At 43.1% G+C, this 20,995-nt stretch overlaps 1 protein-coding gene across 7 annotated transcripts in view; it reads left to right on the top strand.

Annotated features, from left to right (window-relative positions):
• The window catches only part of Nckap5 (NCK associated protein 5), a 912,731-nt gene that overhangs the window by 542,334 nt on the left and 349,402 nt on the right, over positions 1 to 20,995 (top strand). For all 7 annotated transcript variants that reach the window (XM_085688321.2, XM_087906588.1, XM_048443779.3 and 4 more), the window contains one exon: positions 7,410 to 7,497. In XM_085688321.2, coding sequence (XP_085544447.2) covers positions 7,410 to 7,497 — 88 coding nt within the window. The remainder of the gene's footprint in view (positions 1 to 7,409; positions 7,498 to 20,995) is intronic.

Below are 20,995 nucleotides of genomic sequence, written 5' to 3' on the forward strand. Positions count from 1 at the left end.
TGGAGATCAGGCCTTTGTCTGATGAGGGGTTGGTGAAGATCTTCTCCCAGTCAGAAGGTAGCCTTTTTGTCTTACTGACGGTGTCCTTTGCTTTACAGAAGCTTCTCAGTTTCAGTAGGTCCATTTATTCATTGATTCTCTTATTGTCTGTGCTACTGGGGTTCTACCTAGGAAGTGGTCTCCTGTGCCTATGTCTTGTAGACTACTTCCCACTTTCTCTTCTATCTGGTTCAAAGTGGTCAGATTAATGTTGAGGTCTTTAATCCAACAAAATTATTTCTTAAATGAGGCAGCACCTCTGACTTTAAGAAACACAGAGACTCTGCATGTGAGTGTGTGGGTCTGTGCATGCGTGTGCATGCATGTGCACCTATATACACACACTTGAGTGTTCATTCATATATAATGCTCAGAGACCAGAGGAAAGCTTCAGAGATTGTACATCAGGCACCATCCACCTTGTTTGCTGAAACAGTTTTCTGCTGGCCTGTGGCCCACTAAGTAAGCTGGACTGGCCAGGGAGCCCCAGGGGTGCACATGCCAACCACCCAGCACTGCAGTGATAGGCAGTAGCTACCATTGCCAATTAAAAAGGAGAAACAAACAAACAAAAATACATGTGTTTTAGAGGTTGGGCTCGGGTCCAAGGAAAGCACTTTAGGAACTGAGTTATCTCCTTAGCCCTTAGGTGTCATTCATAAGATACTATTATGCTAAGTCAGAGTCCGGTCATTTGGAAAACTCAAAGGGCAGAGAAGAGCTCAAGGTGCTGTTGTATGTTCGATGGAGAATTTGAGGGGAATGAGAATGCCCTTGTGGAGGAAAAAAGTATATTACCCTGGATAGTTGGTTTTAAAAACTTCAACAGGTATTTATTTGGACTTCAGGTTATAACAAAAGTTGCTCAAACAAATACCACGTTGGAACCTATCATTGCAGAAAGCTGAATCTGGAAGAATTTTAACTGGAAGTGAGAATGTATGGCTAGTGAGTCTAAAGTCACAAGTTCAATACCCTGTACTGGGAAGGAAGACTTGAAGTCTCTACAGTAACGTCCGGAGACACGTTTTCTAACATGACTTTACTGAGTGGAGGTGCACAGGCTTGAATCACACTCCACTTGTAAATAAAGCCATTAATACTTGGGACTCAGGACCATGAGCTGTTTCCTTGGGCTTTGGGAACCTTGCAAACCTGAGTTCCATTCCTGAGACCCACATGGTGGAAGGAGATAACCAACTCCCTTACTTTGTCTTCTGCCTTCTACAAGTGTACAGTGGAACGTACATTCACACATACTAAATAAATGCAGTCTAATAAAATTCTCAGACTCAGTAAATATGCGTGAGAACTAATTACATCTCAGTAAGAAGACTCCCCCCCCCACACACACACAGGTTTTTGTTTGTAGTAGCTGCCTGACCAATGTTCAGGAAAAGAAGTGATTTAGTATCAGAGAGAATGAGAAATGTTTGCATGAGGTTAGTGTTTAAAGATAAATCTTACCTACAACTACTTAGACGCAAACAAAGAAACCCAGAACTCTGTCTTAGCCTGGCCGGTGGGAATGAGTGGCTTATTTTCATTATATTTTGGAAGTAGATGGTGCACCGGGAGACAACTGGGACTCTGAACCCTCCTCATCGAAATACTACAGCAAAGCAGACTGTCATGGATGTCAGGAAGCAGCGGGTCACTTCATGGTCTGTGGCTTGTGGTTGTTGTTTTGTTTTGTTTGCCAGGCAAATAGAGGTTTGGGAAATGAGAATATTAAAAAGGTGCAGCTGGGGAATGGATGACAGCCTGCTCTCAGCACATACAAAATGCTTTTCTCTCTGTGACTAGATTCACAAGTTCTTTCAAAAATATAGCAACTTGATTTCCTTAGTGAGGGCTGAAGGGGATCCTCAACACCTCTATTTCAAGCAGCAGCTTTGAAATATCACCGGTTTTAAATCACCCTAGAGTTGTGCCAAGTAACCGTTCACAACATTACTGAGGGTTCTGGGTTGCTTGAGTTTATCTTAACAATTTCTTATATGTCCCTACTTTTTCGTTACCTTGATTTTTTTTTAAGTGTAGAGCCAAAAATTAACGGGGGAGAGGTGACTAGGCATTTTTCTTCTTGATCTAGAGAATTCTGCAAAGAACTTCTAATTACACAGGAGTAGTAACTCAGCAGGTATGCTAAGACAGTTACATTTTAGCTTAGCAGAAAAAAACAAACATGCTTTTATTTACATTGTATGTGGTATGTGTGTTTCCTGTGTCTATTCAAGTACACATGTCAGAGACCAGCCTCAGTTTGTCTTCCTTTATCATATTCCAACTTGATTTTTAAGACAAGGACAGGAAGTACATGATTCAGCTAGGCTGACTGGCCAGAGGACCCCAGGGACCCTCCAGTGTCTGTCACCTGAATATGGGATCACAAGCATTCTGGATCATACCCAGAATGTTGTATGTGATTTCTCGGAATTTAACTCTGGTGCCCATGTTTGTATAGTAATCTCTCTCACAACTGAACCCCTCCCCAGCCTCTTAGCCAGGCTCAGACTAGTGGGACACACTTGGATCTTGTGGGTGTAAATGAATGAACTAAGGAGTGACATGCAGCCCTGACCTTCTATGTTGGTGGGGAGCTGTGCCCTGAGAAATGTGTTCTAAGATGCGTCCATCACCCTGTGCAAACCAGGAAGGATGCCATCCCAAACACCCAGCTGCAGTGTCACCAAGAAAGAAATCCTAGGAGACCATTGTCACTACTATTCACAGAAATGACTCTATGTAGGACATATTTAAAATCTCACCGTGAGCCAAGGGCCAGGCGGGTCTGAGAACCATATCAAAACTTGGTGTTAAATTTATGTTAGATTTGATGAACAGCATGGAAAATTCTCTTCTTCATTGTACAAATTGAAGCGTTAGCAGGTGGTGCTGATCATTTGAGATTTGTGACATCAGTCCTGCCCTATGCTACTATAAACCCAGTGGTCTCTTTTCCTCCTTACACTCCTGCCCCCTTACTCCTGTCCTTCTTTTCTTTCTCTTTTTCCTTTCTCTCATTATTCCTTTATCATCTCTCTTTCTTTTCTCTCTCCCCTCCCCTTGCCTGTTCTTTCTGTAGACCTTAAGTCCTTCATTGGTCACATACAACACAGTTGCTCATGGGCTCAGTGTGGCAAAGGCATTATCCAAGGTACGTTCTTGGTAGAGGTCTGCATTCTCTACTTGGAATATTTTCTCTAAATGTCAGTAATGTCAAGTCGAAAGGGCTGCATGTTTAGGTTAGTAAACCTTGTTTAATTCCCCCTCTCTATCCACCTAACCACAGCCCCTTAAGTGAGCCTTCTAACCTTTCCCTAACGCAGCTTTCTCATCTTCCAAGTAGATATAATTATATTTCTAAAGTACATTAAAATGATTAATAGATGAGAAAGTTCTTCAATGAACTCAGTTCAATTTGGAGCTATTAATAATTTAAGACGCAAAATTACAGGGGGAAGGCAGCCTTCACTTTCCCAGATGCTGGTAGGAACAAGTGTTCTGTGTCTTTTTCAGAAGCTCAAAGGGGGTATAGTGACATCTCTAGACTCCCCAGAAACCATGCAGAGAACAACAACAACAACCAAAACACAAATCAGCAAACAAACTAAAAAAAAACACAAAAACAAAAACCAGGCTTGGTGGTGAATGCTTGCCATCTCACAGCTGGGGAGGGAGAGACAGGCAGAGCCCTGGGGCTCACTTGTCAAGCTCTCTGGACCAGTGAGAAAGCCTATCCCAAAGAGGGTAGAAAGCATGAAGGATGACACTCAAGGTTGTCTGATGACTTCCACATGAATGCAAACACACACAGAGATACACACACACGTATACAGAGACACATACATACATACATGTATACTTGCATATTTACATATACCACATGAACACATACACAAAAATCCAGGTTTGGATGTCTGCCTGGTTTTCACTCTGCTGCTAAGTAGTTATGCGCCATGGTACAATGGTTGACTTTTTTAAAAAAAATACTATGGTACCCTATTGACTATAATGGCCTAGCTCAGGTAGATCCTTTGAGAGCCCTTGTTTGTGTTGTGTCCTGAGTGAGGATGACTTCCATAGGCTCATGTAGTTGAATGTTTGGTTCTCTCTTGGAGGAATTGTCTGGGAAAGGTTGGGAGGTGTGACTTGTTGGAGGAGGTGTGTCACTGGGGAGCGGGCTTTGAGGTTGCAAAAGTCCTTACCATTCCCAGTGTGCTCTCTTTCTCGTGCTTGTGGATCAGATGTGAGTTCTCAGCTGCTGCATTAGTGCCCATGCCCGCCTGTCTGCTGCCATGCCTCCTGCCCTGATGGTCATAGACTCACCTTCTGGAGTTGTAAATCCCAAGCTCAAGCAAAACATCAATAACTTAAGATGGCTTGTCATTCTCGAAGTCCTTGGTAATGCAAGCTGCATAAATTCCTTTTTACTCTTAAACTAGTTTCCTTCTGAGTCCTTGAAAATGCGCATTTCAGAAGATGACTGTGAAAGACAATCCAAGCAGCAAGCAAGAGAGCATTGTTGGCTGGAGGGGTCACTCGGGCTGAGAGCACTTGTTGCATTGACGAAGGGCTGGAGTTTGGTTCTAAGCACCCATATTGGGAGACTCACAAGCACCTGTACCTCTAACTCCAAGGAGTCTCCTGCTCATTTCTGGCCTCTGAAAGGATTATGTTCACATATGCACACACACAAATATGCATGCATACACATAATTAAAATTTTAGTAAACATTATGTTTTCTGGATAGAATTCTGACATTCTGCTCTTCCCCTCTTCTGTGAAACTGTTTGTTTAATTAATTTACTTATTTATTATGTTAAATCTATATATGTGTGTATGTTTTAAGCTTAGCATATTCCCTATCTGTCCTTCCCCACCTTTACCTCCACCTTCCCTAATTCCTTTTAATATCCTTTGTTGCTTTTGTCATTTCTATTTTTCTTCCAAATGTATGTGTGTTTGCATTACATGCACATTATTTTCTATATCTGTATTAACTCTAGGAACTACAAAGGAGAGAAAATCTGAATTATTTATCTCAGACTCAATACATTTACTTAATATAATTATCTCCAGTTGTTTCTGTTTCCTTGCAAACTACATAACTTTGTTCTTCTTAATGACTGAAAAATTTCCATTGTGTATATGCACTGCACTTTCCTTATCTATTCCTTTGTCATTAGACACTTAAGTGAGTTCCATAGCTTAGCTTAACTATGGGACTCACTTAATAAATAGTCTTTAATAAAGGTCGTTGTGCAGACATTCTCCTCTGTATAGTTCTGACCTTTGAGTCCTTAGGGATGGGGTTCAAGGTCAATGTCCTGTATACAGAGTTGAAATACGTATGGAATACTCTGGAGTACTCCTTTGGACAATGAACTGACAGATATGAACTGTCTACTGAGGACCAGCTTTATCTGAAAATGAATGTGAGCATGAGAAACTTGAGGGAGAGTCTCATAACACAGGTTGTCATTTATTCTAGGAGGCAAGACTTGCATGTGGGAAATATGTGTGCACTAAAATGAGAGGGTTTCAGGGGACAAAAAGAATGATGTAGAGACCAGTGAGGAAACATCTAGACTGGAAAGTGAGGCGGATCTGGAAAATAGATGTTCGTTCCTGATAAAGGGGCTGTACAGAGCAGTAAGTAGCATCAAAGTGAGCTAGTGCCCCGAGTGGAAGTGGGTGTCACTTTGGGGACTATGGGGTTATATTAGTGATCCATCTCTGTGCTGAAACAAATACAAGAGGAAAACAATGTAAGTAAGGAAGTGTTGATTGTGACTCACAGTTTGAAGACACAAACTTTAACAGTGGGGAAGGTGGTGGGTGCCATTCACTTTCAGGGTGGATCTCACCCCAGTTAACCTAATTTATAAATTCCTTCTCACACTTGTCTGGAGATTTCTTTCTGTGGTGATCCTGGGCCCATCAAGTTGATGGTTGGTGTTAATATCACAGAAGTTTTGAAAGTAGGTGTTTAAAGTCAAGCAGAAGTAGAACAATTAATATGCTGCAATATAAGCTATATGCATACTCATAAATCAGTTTAAAGTGTACAAGTAAAGATGTTAGCCGAGTTGGCAAAGTTGTGAAGCAATTTAAATTCAGTGAGAGAAGGGTTAAATATCTTCCAATGTCCTGACACCTTGAAGTTCTTCAAAGCTGTTGTTAAGAACGAAGTAGATCTTTATGTGCTGGTGTGGGAAGACAGCCATGGAAGCACGCACACTCTGTCAGTGGAGAGAGCATATTTGTGAAAGATTCGTTGTTGTGTAACGTATTCTTCCCTGATGGAAATGTTCCTTCCTTCAGAGAAGCTCCTTAAGAAGGAAGTAAAGGACTCGAAATAGTTTCAGGAAGTCCCTAAAACTGACTGGATTCACCAGTCCCTTCCATGTGGGAATAAGCAATAAAAATTGAGAGTTCTTCTCCAACAAAGCAAAGCCAAACTGCCGAGAAGAGCCAGGCAAGCAAAGGTACAAAGACTCTTGAGACCAGTCCAACTGCCCAGAAGAAGCATAAAACAACTAAGCTGCTTGGAAGAGGTTTAGACCAACTGAGGCACTGGAAAGGGCACTCGCCAGCCTGTTGAGCTGCCTGTAGACTGTGCGGTGAACTCCAGCTTCCTGGTTTCGTGAGCTGTTATCGTGCAGCTCTTTGGTGACACAGTTGTCTTTGAGTCAATTCTGTTCCTATAAGTAATCTCAATAAAGCTCATTGATTTATCAAGTCAGATTTCAGGGATATCCATACATTGGTCTGTTATAGGTTCCCTATTTTGGCTGAGTAGATAGGTGTCCTGTGTCTCCCCAGAAAACATTTTGTCCCACAACATCTGATAATTTGCCAACTTATTTTTAAAAATCAAAGTGATGCTTGAGGAAGATCGATATGAGATTTTATATTGAATTAAAAAGGGAAGATCATAGGTAAGGAGAGATGCTGGGAGGTTTGTGCATCTGAGTACAGGCATCCAAACCAAGAATAGAATGATTGTAAATGATTCCATAACCTGCCTTTCCACTTTCTAGTTTTTACTCCCTCCCTTTCTCCATTTTTTGTTTCCTCCACCTACCTTTCTTCCCTCTGTCCTCCACTCCTTCTCTAGCCCTTCTCTCCTTCCTTCCTTCCTTCCTTCCAATTAAATTGAAAGTTTTGCGTATCTTAAGTGAATATGCTACCCCTGAACTCTATCCCACAGCCCTCAGATTTTTAACTTTGGAAATAAAGGAGAGGGGAGAGTTGCTCCCTGTCTAAGCTTGGGAAGTATACCCTGAGAAGAGAAGACTCTGACAGCCCTGTGTTAATGAAAAAGCATCTTGAAGGATGTGTTCTTGCTTCTGTTTCTTAGGATGGAGGAAACTGTCCGAAGTCTATTGCAGAGCCAAGGGTCTCCAGAGCAGAAAAGGGAAGAACCTGCAAAGATCACGGCCTTCCAGGTACGCCATATTTCTGGGCGCAGTGTGTTTGGTTGTCTTCCTGGGAGCCATCAAGTCACCTGTATGTAGAGAAATCTTAAGCATGTTTGTTTAACCCAATGATTTCTTAAATTCCTCCCTGAAAGAGGTGCTAGATGTGCGTGCAGGGTTGGGAAGGCATCACGTCGTCCTATTGTTGGGGAGGTGTAAGGTGGGGTTCATGAGAGGGATGGTCTCAGATGCTGAGCTGAGGAGCCCTTGCCAGAGATGAATGAGTGGGGAGTGCCTGAAGAGAATGAAGACTGGGCCACTCAGGCTGAAGAGAAGTCTAGCTCAGCCACAGGGATGAGAGGTGCAGCCTAGGCCTGAGGAGATTAGGCAGCTCCAGGTGACTGCCGGGAGGATGCCCATTGGATGGCCAGCCTAGGCTGATCAGTGAGTTTCCAAGAAAAACTGAGCTCTGCCTCAGAAACCAAGATGAGAATAGAGTGGTGGAGGGAAACACTCAGGGTCAACCTATGGCCTTCACATGCACACACATGCACGCATGTGTACAGACACACAAAAACAAGTGTGCATTTGCACTTGTGTGTATATGTATGTATGCACCTGTGTATTGGTGTGTGTTCCTATATATGTACATACCTCTATGAGTATGTGTATGCACCATGTATACCTATATGTATATATGTATGTACTTGTGTGTGTTTATCTGTATGTATGTGTATCTATGTGTGTAACTGTGTGTATTTGTGTGTGCCTATATGCATATGTACTAGTGAGTATGTGTTTACCTATATGTGTATGTATGTATGTACACACATGTGCACATAAGTACATGTGAGTGAGATGTACCTGTGCATGGAAGTATACATGTGTATATAGGTGCACATGTGGACAACTTTACCTATTATTTCTTAGGCTTTTTCCACTTTGTTTGTTTGAGTCAAGGTCTCTCTCTTGCCTAAAACTTGACAATTCAGCTCTGCTGACTGACCAGGGAGCCCCAGGGATCTGCCTGTCTTTCCTTCCCCAGTGCTAGGGGAAGCCCTTCGCCAGCCTCTTTACAGGGCTTCTAGTAAACCCACGTGGCCTTGTATGCTCCAACCTCTAGAGACCCTATCACCAGCTCTTTATTGAGCCATTCTCTATGGAGCGTCAGTTGATATGAGCACAGGAACAGGAGCCCTGTGCCTGCCTTCCTAGTGTCTGACGACCAGGTCTCACTGTCAGTACAAACGGTTGTGCTGTAAAGTCTATAAATATTCTTGTTTTTCTAACAGCCTCTCGAGTGGGTATTCTTGCATTTGTAGGTATCTTAAGCTGGTGCTGTAGATAAATTTTTGATTCTTGCTAAAATTAGAAATAGTTCCAGTTATTTCCAGGTTGCCTGTGTGAAATTAAACTGAACCACCTTCTATAGAATATTATATGTGTGTGTGTGTGTTCTTGTGTGTGTATACATATACAGAAAACTTAGGTGGGTACCTTCTAAAAACTCAGGTAAAAAAGTCACTGTTTCAAAATTAGAATAAATAAAATAGAGCTGGGGAGATGGCTCAATTTGTAAAGTAGTTGTCCGAATGTTAGCTCCATCCCTAGCACCCAGGTAAAAGCCAGAACTAGTAGAGCACACACATGTCATGCCAACCCTGGGGAGGTAAGAGTCAACAGGATCCTATGCCTCACTGGCAAGCCAATAGAGCAAGATCAGTGACACCAGGCAAAAGAGACCTGACTTAAAACTAAATAAATTAAAAAACAAAAAAAAGGAAAAGAAAAAACAGTGTAGATTGTTTCTAGGGAACAACAGCCACAATTGATAGCTGACCTCCATTTGCAAGTGCGCCTGTAAGCACACATGTGTACCTGCACACATACATACACTAGTCAAACCAACTACTGAGTAATGAAATAGAACAAAATGAAAGAAAACTCAAAAACTCATGAGACAGTGTTTGACGCTCATTCTCACTGTGGAAGTGGCAGTTCCAGAGTGATGGAACCATTGTCCGTATGTGCAGAGAAGCCACTGTGTGCACCAGGGACAGACTCATCTCTTTGGGAAGAAATGTGAGATGCGAGAAGCGTTCCTTCAGGGAACCCCCTGTGTAAACATCTGCTTTTCTCTCGCTTCCTCTGGCTCTGCGGTCCTTGTCTCTGGGTGTCTCGGGCTTTCTGATACGCCATGCTGACTCTTCCTGCCACTTGGGCCACCTTTCCTGTTGTTAAGTTTGGAAACTTTTCTTTGAAAAAAGAAATCAAAATTGCACATGAGAGAGAGGGTCACTGAGCATCTGTGAAACAGCAACTGTTAGAGAGACACATGGTCTCTCTGTCTATCAGGATACATACACGCAGGCAGCCTGGATGGCGTGGGATCTACACAGACTTGATGGATAGGCTATTCACAGGCCCCCCGTGTCCCCAGCTGCCTGTGTGTTCCTCTACTGTCGCAACCATACCCCCTCGTGTTTCCACTTCTTTAAAAAAATAAGGAACATGAATTGAATCACATTAGTTAATTCATTAAAAATGTGACAGCCAAATGGGACGAGGAACAAGACTTTGGACCTCACACAGAAAGCCTCTGTGTTCTTTGTTTTTCAGGGTTTAAAAGAAAGCGTTTGGAACTAAATGAGGAATGCTAAATATAAATGTTCTCAGCGGGCAGCATTGTTGTTCAATTGACACAAATATAAAATGTCAAATGCCTTCTTGAGAATTCTATTCTGTTTGCACACTTACGAGTCAACACAGGGAGAGAGTTCTTGTTTCTTTGTATTTTGTCTCTTTGTGTATGTATGTTTATGTGAGGGTATACATGTATGTGTGTGTGTGTGTGTGAGCATATAGAGGTCAGAGGTCAACTTTGGTGTAACCCCTCAGGTGCTGACTACCTGGAATTTGAAGACAGGGTCTTTCCAGGCCTGGAACTTGACAAGTAGGCTAGGCTGACTAGCTGGCACGCTCTGGGGAATCTGCTTGTCTTTTCCCCTACACTGGAATTTAAGCATGTGGCATCTTGTCTGACTTTTCATCTGGGTGCTAGGAATCAAACACGGGTCCTCACAATTACACGGGAAGCACTTTACTAACTGAGCAATCTTGTCAGGCCCTGTTTACACCCTTTTAACTGGAATATAAGGTAACCATAAAAGTGGAGTAGAGATTGAGTCCAGAGAATTAAGTCATCCTCATCATAGAAAATTTAGAAATTGCACAGTGACCAGAAGTACCACAGTGTTTGAGTTTATCAGATTTCATTCTTTGCTTTCCCCTCCCTGGACAGCCCTGTGCTATCTGAGCCCAGGGCCACAATTCCAGAGATGGGCTCCATTCAAACAAGGATTCATCCATGGAAATCAGAATCAGCTGAAAATTCCCATGGATTGTCTTTGGGGGTCTTTTATTGCTTTATGTTAATTGTACAAACTAATAAGCTTCACAGTGACTTTTCTATATACAGACATTGTGCAGGTGACCATATTCATCCGTTCAGTGCTTTGTAGAAAATAAGTTACATTGTATGTCGCCTAGCTCAACATCAAAATTACCGTTTTCATCTGGAAGTGATTCTTTAGAAGAATTGCCAGGTGTGGTTAAGCATTGAGAAGTGTCTCTTCCTTAGTTATCCTAAGAACTGTCCATCCTCAAATATGCACATTGTCATATTAATTTGTTTTTGTGTGTGCGTACAGAAGCATATGTGTCATGGCACATGACATGCATAGAGATCAGAAGACAACTTGGGGGAGTCAGTTCTCTTCTACCTATATGTTTTGAGGCACAATCTCTCCCATTCTGTTGCTGTACTGTGTGTTCCAGGCTATCTAGCCTGTGAGCTTGCTGACAGTTCTCCCATGCTCGCCTCCAGCCTCACCTCGAGTGCATAGGGATTATAGATGTATATGATCACATCCCTCCTTTTACGTGGGTTCTAGGGACTCAACTTGAGTTGCCAGACTCTCATAGTTGGTGCCTTTACCTGCCTGAAATGTACATGCCAATATTTTGTTCTGCACGGAAAGCGCCATACAGCACAACTAAAATGTGATGTCCAAGTTAGAAAGTTCTCACTTTCCAATTCTTCACAGCCTTGCCTGAGTCTTGATGTCACCCGAGGGACTTGTCCTGGCATCATCTCAGTGGCCATTCCCTGAATCTGCTGAGTTCAAACTGTGAGCATGGCATTGCTGATGATTTGGTGTTTTCTTTGACAGAGCCATCAAGGGAGCTCTCTGGCCCCTAGATTTGGCTGGTCACCAGGGAGATGCTTCAGGACCACCCCACCCCACTCCTTGGCTGGTAGCCAGGGAGATGCTTCAGCACCGCCCCCACCCCACCCCTTGACTGGCAACCAGGTAGATGCTTCAGGACTGCCCCCACCCCACCCCTTGGCTGGCAACCAGGTAGATGCTTCAGGACCGCCCCCACCCCACCCCTTGGCTGGTCACCAGGGAGATGCTTCAGGACTACTCCCACCCCACCCCTTGGCTGGTCACCAGGGAGATGCTTCAGGACCACCCCACCCCACCCCCATTCCAATCACATCCTTCCCTTCTTCCCTTCCTGTTATGGGACACGATGAAGCTGAAGTTTGGAACTCAGTTCTCCTTGCCCCCCACCTCACCCTTAGTCACACACACACAGAGCACATGCTGCACTGGCCAGTACTGAGTCATACAATGTCCTTGTCTTCACATGCACCCTGGCAGTCACCTAACAAAAGAAGAGATACAGCTATAAACCCTAGAAATCATAGCAGCTATTGATAAAGCGTTTCCTTTCTTTTTGTCAATTAGAAATCTTATGGTCTTCTTTTTCACTGTGCTGTTGGGGTCTGGGGGTGGGTTCACAAGTCATGACATTCCTGTGGAGGTCAGGGGACATCTAACATGGGCGTGTTGTCTCTTTCCACCCTCTGGGTCCTGGGAATCCAGCTCAAATCGTCTGGTGTCTTTATCCACTAAGTCACTCTGTTGGCCCTGTCTTACCATTTTTATTTTAACCTGAAGAAGACATATAAAACATTGATGAATAGTAAATCCAGTGAGCATGTACAAGCTAAGAAAAATGGTATTTAAAGTTCTGCTGTTTGTGGAGAGAGTGATGAAGTTGTGGCACAGTTATTTATAAAATTATAAATAATTGGGATGTGAAATGTTTTTGTGAGTGCTGTTATTTACGTCTGTGCCCTGTAAACTTAGGAAGACTCTTGATGCTGCTTTGAGAGATTTGCCCTTTCCTTCGACTCTCCTGAACTCTGGATCGCTGCTTGAGTGGGGAAGGCGCTAAGTGGAGTGTTTTTATTGTGCGTTAAGTCTTGAAGGACTGAATGATCCCTTGAGGGAGCAATCTTTTTTAGTTCCTCTCATCCTGCTTCTAAACAGTGTCCTTTATTCACATAAGGTCAGATGAAAAAATGTGTTTAGATCCAGAATAAAAAAAACATACTGTCCTTTGTAAAGGATGGACATGCATTTTTCTTTCTGGGGGTATTACACAAGATGAGTTTCATGATTTTATGTCTAGAAGTCTCTAAAAGTCTTATCTGGGAGTAGTTTCTTGTTGCTTCACTAACTAGTGATTATTTTTAAGCTCATAATCTCAAAATTATACTGATGTGTGTGTGTGTGTGTGTGTGTGTGTGTGTGTGTGTGTGTGTACACGCACACATGACTGCGGACATGTGTACCTGTGCTTGTGAAGCCCAGAGACTGACATCCAGTGTCACCCCTGGAGAACACAATTCACCTACTTTATTATCTGGCAGGGTGTGCATGTTTGGTGGTCAAAGGACAACCTGAAGGAGGAGGTTTTTTCCTTCAACTCTGGAGTGAGGCTGTCCCTGAGATCAAACTCAAGTTGTAAGACTTAGCAGCAAGCCTCTACCTGCTGAGCCATCTCATGGACCCCCAACAGATTTTGTGAGACAGCATTTCTTTCCAGCCTGGAGCTTACCTGTTAAGCTACACTGACCGGCAAACCAGTGAGCCTCAGGAATCAATCTGTCTCTACCTGTGCAGCCCACAAGCACACACCGCTGCGCTGGCACTAACCTTTGAAACAGATTGAGGAGTTAAGTATGATCCCTGAGAGCTTAGCTACCTCAGTCATGTCAGGAATGTCACTGCTCTCGTGGGTTCTATTTCTATTGTATAGTTCTTGGTTTCCTCCTAAACTCTGTATTCAGACCTGAATGTTTTCACTATTAGATATTATGACCCTTGAACTAAATTCTTGCCAAGGAAAAGTAGAACAAGACTTTTTCTCTGAAATAGACATAACCTATGAATAAATGCTGCCCTGGGAAGGTGCCTCCCTTTCTTATGAGTGAGCTGGCTGTTGCTCTGGGTACTTCTTACCGTCCTAGCTCACCTCAGCACAGAGATGGACTTCATTTACAATACTCAGGATGCCTTCTAGGTCAAGAAGTCCCTTGTATAGAATCTAAAAGATGCTGCCCTTTGGTGAGTGTGTAGCTTTGGTAAATTCTTGATGTGTTTCAGGTTGTTAAATGGGCTTATCTGTCATGTCGTCCTTTTGGAAATAGATGAGTTTGAACTGAGTCAAATTGTAGTATCCATCCTTGAACTCTGGCCTACTTTGTTATCTCACCTCACACCAAAACACTTGGCTTACTAATCTTTCATGAAGATATCCTCAATGAAGGTGAAAATAGTCTTGGACAGACAGCACTCCTTTAGATTGAGGGAATAGGAAAACAGTATCAGGTCTAAAGTATTCCTTTGGTCTGTCTGTCTGTCTGTCTGTCTGTCTGTCTTGTCTGTCTCTGTTCCTTTCTCCCCACCTTTCTCTCATATTGTCAAATACTCCTATACATATCACATCTGGCATTTTAGGTAGGTGCTGGTGATCATAACTAAGGTCCTTAAGTTTATGCAACAAATACCTTACCCACAGAGCCACCTTCCTAAGCCCTCCTTTTCCACTTTGTTTGCAGAGTGTCCCCAGCTGGGATATTAGGAGAATGTCTGGGGGAAGGGTGAGAGGACTGAGGTCTTAATTGGGGGCTTGTTATCTCTCTTGAGAGCCTTTGAGCCCTTGAAGGATAAAGCTGTTTGCTCACTGGCAGCCACTTCATGGGCAGTGTTTTGGGCTTCTGGGTTTCAAAGTTTGGATTAGGTGGTGCTCAGCAGGTTCCAACCTTGCATGACGTGACCATCTACTCAAAAATGTCTTCCTTATGGCTCAATCAGAACACAAGGGTTTAGGCTGCAATAGGATTTTTAACAGACTCCTATAATTCCCTAGCAGTTAAACCTGGCCATTGATGTGTTTAATAGTTTTACTTGTTCCCCGGGTGATTCAGTGTATGGGTAGCATTGTGACTTATTTCAGTTCTTGGCCCAGGTATAGTCTGAGTTCACTAAAGGAATAAAATTGTTAAAATTAATATATATTAGAAGGTTATTTGTTAGAGTGCCTTGCATGATAGAGTCTGGAGAGCCAAACAATGGCTGTTTCACCAGAGAGGCCAAACCTGTGGTAGTTGCTGTGTCTATGAGGCTATAAGGAGTGGGATGCCGTGATCCAAATGAGAAATGCCCCCGGTAGGATGATATACTGTGAACACATGCTTCCCATTGGTGACACTGTTGAAGAATAAGAGGTGAAGCCTTGCTGGAGGAAGACAGTGGAGCGAGGCTTTGACTTGTAGCCTATCCTGACTTCTTGTTCTCTCTCCTGTGCTTCCTGAGTGAAGGTTAAATGTGATACCCGTCTGCAAGACCAGCCTCATGCTACGGCTCCCATGTTTCCTGTGTCATTATGGACCACATCCTTTCTAAAACAGAGACTTTTGCTGTGGTGTTCTATCACAGCAACTGAAAGCTAGTTGATACAGTCCAGGAGATGGTTTCTGACCAGCTGATGCTTATGAGGTGAGCCCAGGGGAAGATCTCAAAAAAAAAAGTCTGAATTATAGCGGGCAGGGAAATGCAGGTGGTGTGTTTTCCCCTTCACACATTCAAGATCTTGCCCTTACTCTCCTTGTTTAGAGTTAATTGTCAATCTGACATGATCTGGATACACCTAATAGATGAATCTCTGTGCATGCCAATGGGTAAACTTCATGGTCTGGATAAAATGCAAAAGGTGAGCCATGTGGCAGCATTCATATCTCTCTGCATCCTCTAGTTGGATGCAAAGTGACCAGGTTTTCACTCACTCTGACAACATTGAGATTGACCAGAAGAGAGGAGGCCATAAGTGATCCTAAACCAGCTAAGACTTAGCTCAGACGGGCTGGTTTGGGAATGTGGAAGTTTTGCTATCATGCCCTTGAACTTAGTCAACTCTTAAAAGATGGAGATCCTAAACAGGCCTGTTTAGTACTGCAGTCTCCCTCTCCGGCCTCCCTGTCAGCTGGCAGGCTTGCTCTGGTCTGAATAGTGCTGTGCGATTCCTTTGCACTGAGCTCACAGAAGTTCAGACGAGCAGAAAGCAATTGGGAGCATCTAGGATGTTCCATGGACATCCACAGTTCTGCGGAAGGCACCAGCTGTCAAACCAAGCTCACGGCCCCTTGAGCCCACCAAAGAGTCATGCCTTGCTGTGGCTCCTGTTCTTGCCTTCTCTGCACCAAGGTTCTTTTTCAGTTTGATTCCATAATTGTATGAGGAGGTAAAAATGTATCTTTCCCCCAAATGTGTCCTATTTGCTAGATTTGAGAACTCACCTCTAATCAATTTTGTTCCATACCAAATTGATTTATTAACTAATGAATTAGCACAACAATCCCTTTGTCTGCACGCTAAGGCCAAGTGGATACCAGAGTCTGACTTAGTAAGTTTCTGCTGTAATTACAAGCGATGATCTGAGAACAGCTCCTTTGCAAATACTCTACAATCTATTTTATTGCATTTACAAAATAATTTGTAAACATACCCTCAAGATATAAATTAAGCTGTATTTCTCTTGGGTCACTGTATTTGATTTTCTCTCCAAGCCTAAGTTATTGCGTTTTTCTTCATTGTGTATTTTTAGCACCTCTTTCCTTCTGAGCGTCTCAGCATCCCCCTCCAGGGAATGATAGTGAGAACAGGCACTGAAATAATTAATACGTCCTTTGCCATCATTTGATCCACACGTTAACCTTTCCAGATAGCCAGAGCAGGAAGTTCGGTTCACCTTGTCAATGAGGAAACTTCCTTTTACATAGGCCGTTGACTTTGGACATGTACAGTGAGTCGGGCTGCTGTGCAGTAGACCCCACAGTTTGGTGGGGATAATGTTAGGACCCATGCTCCTCCAACTCAGCTGTGTGTGGAAATCACCTGCATGGCTTTAAAATTAATTACTCATAGGGGGCTGGGCAGATAGTTGGATGGCAAAGTGCTTCTTGTACAAGTGTGAGGGCATGCTTGAGTTTGGGGCTCAGAACTCCTATGATGCCACATGCGTGCAAACCCAGCAAGGCAATGGGGGAAACAGGCAGATCCCTGGCCAACCATAGAGCCTATTTGGCAACAAGTTGCAGGTCCATAAGAGACTCAAAACTAAGGTGGGAAAGCAATTGAGGTAGATGTCCCTAAATCAACCTGTAGTCTCTATACATGCCTGGCATAAATGAGTAATCCTCCCACGCACGTGCACACATGAATACAGAACGCGTGCTTGCACACAAACACACACTCGTGCACTTATCCACATGCACACACAGACACATTATGCATACCCAGCTTTGTGATTCTGAGATAATCAGCTTGGGTATGGCCTGAACATAGAACTTTTTGTAATTTCCACATCTTTAGCAGTGCTGCAGGACAGGTCAACTACATACATTGCTCTCTTGCTTGCCATACTGAAGAGTTCTCAGAGAATCCTAGGTATCTGATGAGAGAAAAGAAGATCACAGGTACTCTAAGATACAGCAGAGAATCCAGGGTACCCTGATGGGAGACAACAGAGAAACATGGCTACTGTGGGACAAGGAAACAGACGAACCGGAGTCTCTGATAAGAGGTAGCACATAATCACAGGAGGATTATGGAGGCAAAATGATTATGGGATACTGTAGTGTGAGGAAGCATGGGATTGTGGTTTGATGTGATGCCTCCAGAGACAACAACCTGAATTGAGATCCCACTTGAGCAACTTACAGATGCCTGGTGTTTGGAGTTCTGTATGTATGCATGTGTGTATGAATGTATGTGTGTGTGTGTGTGTGTGTGTGTGTGTGTGTGTGTGTGTGTGTGTGTGTGTCCCAGCCATACATAGTACATGCATTGGTAGTAAGTTCATTGCTCCACAATGAGTGTTGGTAGTATATACAGATCAGGGTGTCACTCAAGAAAATGATGATACATGGGTGGACCCAGTTCAAGCTTTCCAGACAGAATGACTGAGATACGGTAGCGCACTCGTGTGAAGCAGATTACTGAGGGAAAACTTAGCTGTGGGAAGTTCAAATGGATAGTAATTTAACTTTAGTTAGTAAAAGGAAGTCAAAGATATAAAATTGAATGCACACACACACACACAAATATGAAATTCTAAATTTTCCCTAATTTGGGTTATCTACTAAATTGGCTTCAGGCCTGTTATCCCTTTGAAAACAATGAACTGATAAGCCAGTGTTAAGAGTTACCAAATGAAGGCTTTTTTTCGTGGTATACCAGAAGGTCCTGGAAATACAGAGATTATCGACAGTGAGCTTCAAGGACCTGTTGTTATAGCCAACCCCTCTCTGGTCAAACAGCTCAGATCTTTTATGTAGAGCTGAATTTCCAGGTCAGGTTAGACTGAGCCATTCTGACTCTTCCACCAAAATCTGGCAAGGTCTTTGTCTTGAAAGGCCATCTGGGGTTTGTGGGTTGAGAGAAAGATGTACAACTGAGCACCATCCTCCCTGCAGAATGGGAGTCAGGCAAGAGGCCTGAGAGGCATTGCTGATAGACTCTATAACATGGATATTTATTCTGTCTGGAGATCAGGCCACTTCAACGGCCTGGAATAATATTATATTTCCTGTAGTGGCAAAGATCACAGGTCATGTTTATAAGTTGTTATTTGTTTTGTTTTGTTTGTCATGTTTATGTCTACTACAATATGACCAGTTAATGCCCATGGCTCTGGGGAGGGGTGCGCAGAGGCCAGAGGAGAACCTTGGCCTTGGCTGTCACCATTTGTTTTGGTTTGTGGATAGGGCCTCTTACTGGCTGGAACCTGCCTGGTATTCAGGACTGGCTTGCTGAAGATTTCCTGGGCTGCCTGTCTCAGCTTCTCCACTCCTGGGCTTACAATCCCCCAGTTACTTCCATGGGTGTTCTGGAGATCAAACTCAGAGATTCATGCATGCAGGGTAAACACTTTCCTGGCTGAGTTGTCTCTCCAGAACTGCCCATATCTTGATAAGGGACAAGTTCAGGTACAACTGGTGAGGGTCAATAACCGTGTGGTGAGAAACACCTCTCTCAGAAGACCTAGAAGCTTGGCGGAAGCTGCAGGTGTTAGCAGGGGCCACATCTCAGAGCTGCCAGTCTTCTCTCATTCCTCATCCACTTCTCAGTCACCCACTTCATCTTACATGCGGGGAAACGGTACAGATACCTGGCAGGGTTTACCACAACCATCCTACCTACGAGTTAAGACTTGAAGCTCAGTCCCAGCTTTCTGAATTCTCTGCTGTCAGTAGCCACAGAAGGTCCCTGAGGTTACTTGGCATTAAAAAGGCCACTGATTAAATCCCACAGACTTTTTTATTTTTATTTTTATTTTTTTATTTTTTTGGCGAATTTTAGAATGCCCCTGGGATGAGCCAGTTATCTTGGAATCCCAATTTGCCCAGCCTATTCTCTTTAAATACACAGATTTTTATGTGAAGAAAATAGTTACCTCACTCTCAGGTGAACTTTTTAAAGATACTCTTCAATGTACATAATCTGATGCTTCTAATTGGGTTTAGGATCCTACTCATTTCTTGACAATTTATAATAAATCTCTCCCCTCTTACCAAGATGAGTCACCTGGCAGCTTTGGGGCTTTCTCTACCTCTCTGCTCCCACTGAGACTGTGAGCAGTTTGTCAGGTCCTACCTCCCACTCCATGACAAAAAGACACCCCACCAGAGGACTTCCTGCCATTTCCAGGGACTGGGATAAAAATAATAGGTTTAATGCCAAAAAAATATAACCCAGCCCACTGCAGTATTTCCAGATTTTCATTTGTGAAACTCCTCAGACTAGAGTCTCACCTTCTTTCTAGAGTTCTATTTGAACTCTCTTCTCTCTAGAACCTGACTGATGGGTATGTGTTATCTGAATTTACTAAATAAAATACAGTGTTGGTGTTGTAAGTTCTATTTAGATCCCAAGTAGATGAAGTGTCTCTCTTTATAGAGAGGAAGCTCCACCGAAAATTAAACTTGATTTTCCATCTTTGGCCTTCAAAAGTACATGTGATGATGATGATGTGATGAAGAACCCCTCAGAGTTGTTCTTTTCCCTAACTCCAGGAAGATGAGCAAGGTTTGGGACTCAGCCTACAGAAATGCCCAAGGCAGTGCCTTGACTTACAACTTCTCTTTGGCACATTGCAATGGCTCTGGTGGTAATATCATCATCGTATAAGCTCACTGCCCTGGCCAGCTGTGCACTTGAGCCGGTGAGAGTCATCTGAGAGGAGAAGCCTCAGTTGGGGAATTGTCTTGATCTGCTTTGTCTGTGTGCTTGCCTATAAGGGGTGGTCTTGATTGTTAATATAGAAGGACCCAGCCTACTGTGGGCAGAACCATCTCTAGGCAGGTAGTCCTGAACTGTGTAAGAAAGCTAGCTGGGTTCAGTCCAACCCATAAACCAGCTAGCAATTAGCACCCTCCAGTTCTTGCTGTGCGTTTTTGGTTGTGTTATAAGTTTTTGGTTGTGCTGTAAGTTTCTGTGTGGGCAGCAACCAGGCCTGCTTTTCAAGTTTCTGTCTTTTAGTTTCTATCTTATGTTTCTTTAATGCTGGACTAAAATCTGTGAGTGTAAGCTAAAATGAGTCCTTTCCTCCTCTAAATTGATTTCGGTCAGGGTATTCTATCACAGTAACAGAAGAAAGAAGAGAGAGAGAGAGAACACCAGGCTGTCCCGTTTTAAGGGAAGAAATTGGTTTAAAGTTTTTTTTTCATTGTTTGTGTAAATATTCTCTTGGTGCTTTAAGTTAATAATGAAAAAATCTTTTTAAAAATTAGCTGAGCTAGGTATTTTGGTGTACATCTATAATCCTAACATTTAGGGGGCTGAGTCAGGAGGATCTGAAGTTTAAGAGAAAAATTTGCTGTGTAAAGAGTCAATCTCTCTCTCTTGTCCCCAGTTTGATTGATACTCTATCTCCCTCCCTATCCTCCACCCCCCACACGTATAGATAGATAGAAGGATGGGTGGATGCACAGACGGACAGATAGATAGATAGGGGAGCATAATATTCTTGTCATCAGTGGTAATAACACAGGTGACTCCATCTGTCAATCAGAGTATTAGCCAACCAACAGTGACATTTATTGAATGACTTC

Source organism: Myodes glareolus, chromosome 5, assembly GCF_982192425.1.
Source record: "Myodes glareolus chromosome 5, mMyoGla1.1, whole genome shotgun sequence".
Lineage (NCBI taxonomy): Eukaryota > Metazoa > Chordata > Mammalia > Rodentia > Cricetidae > Myodes > Myodes glareolus.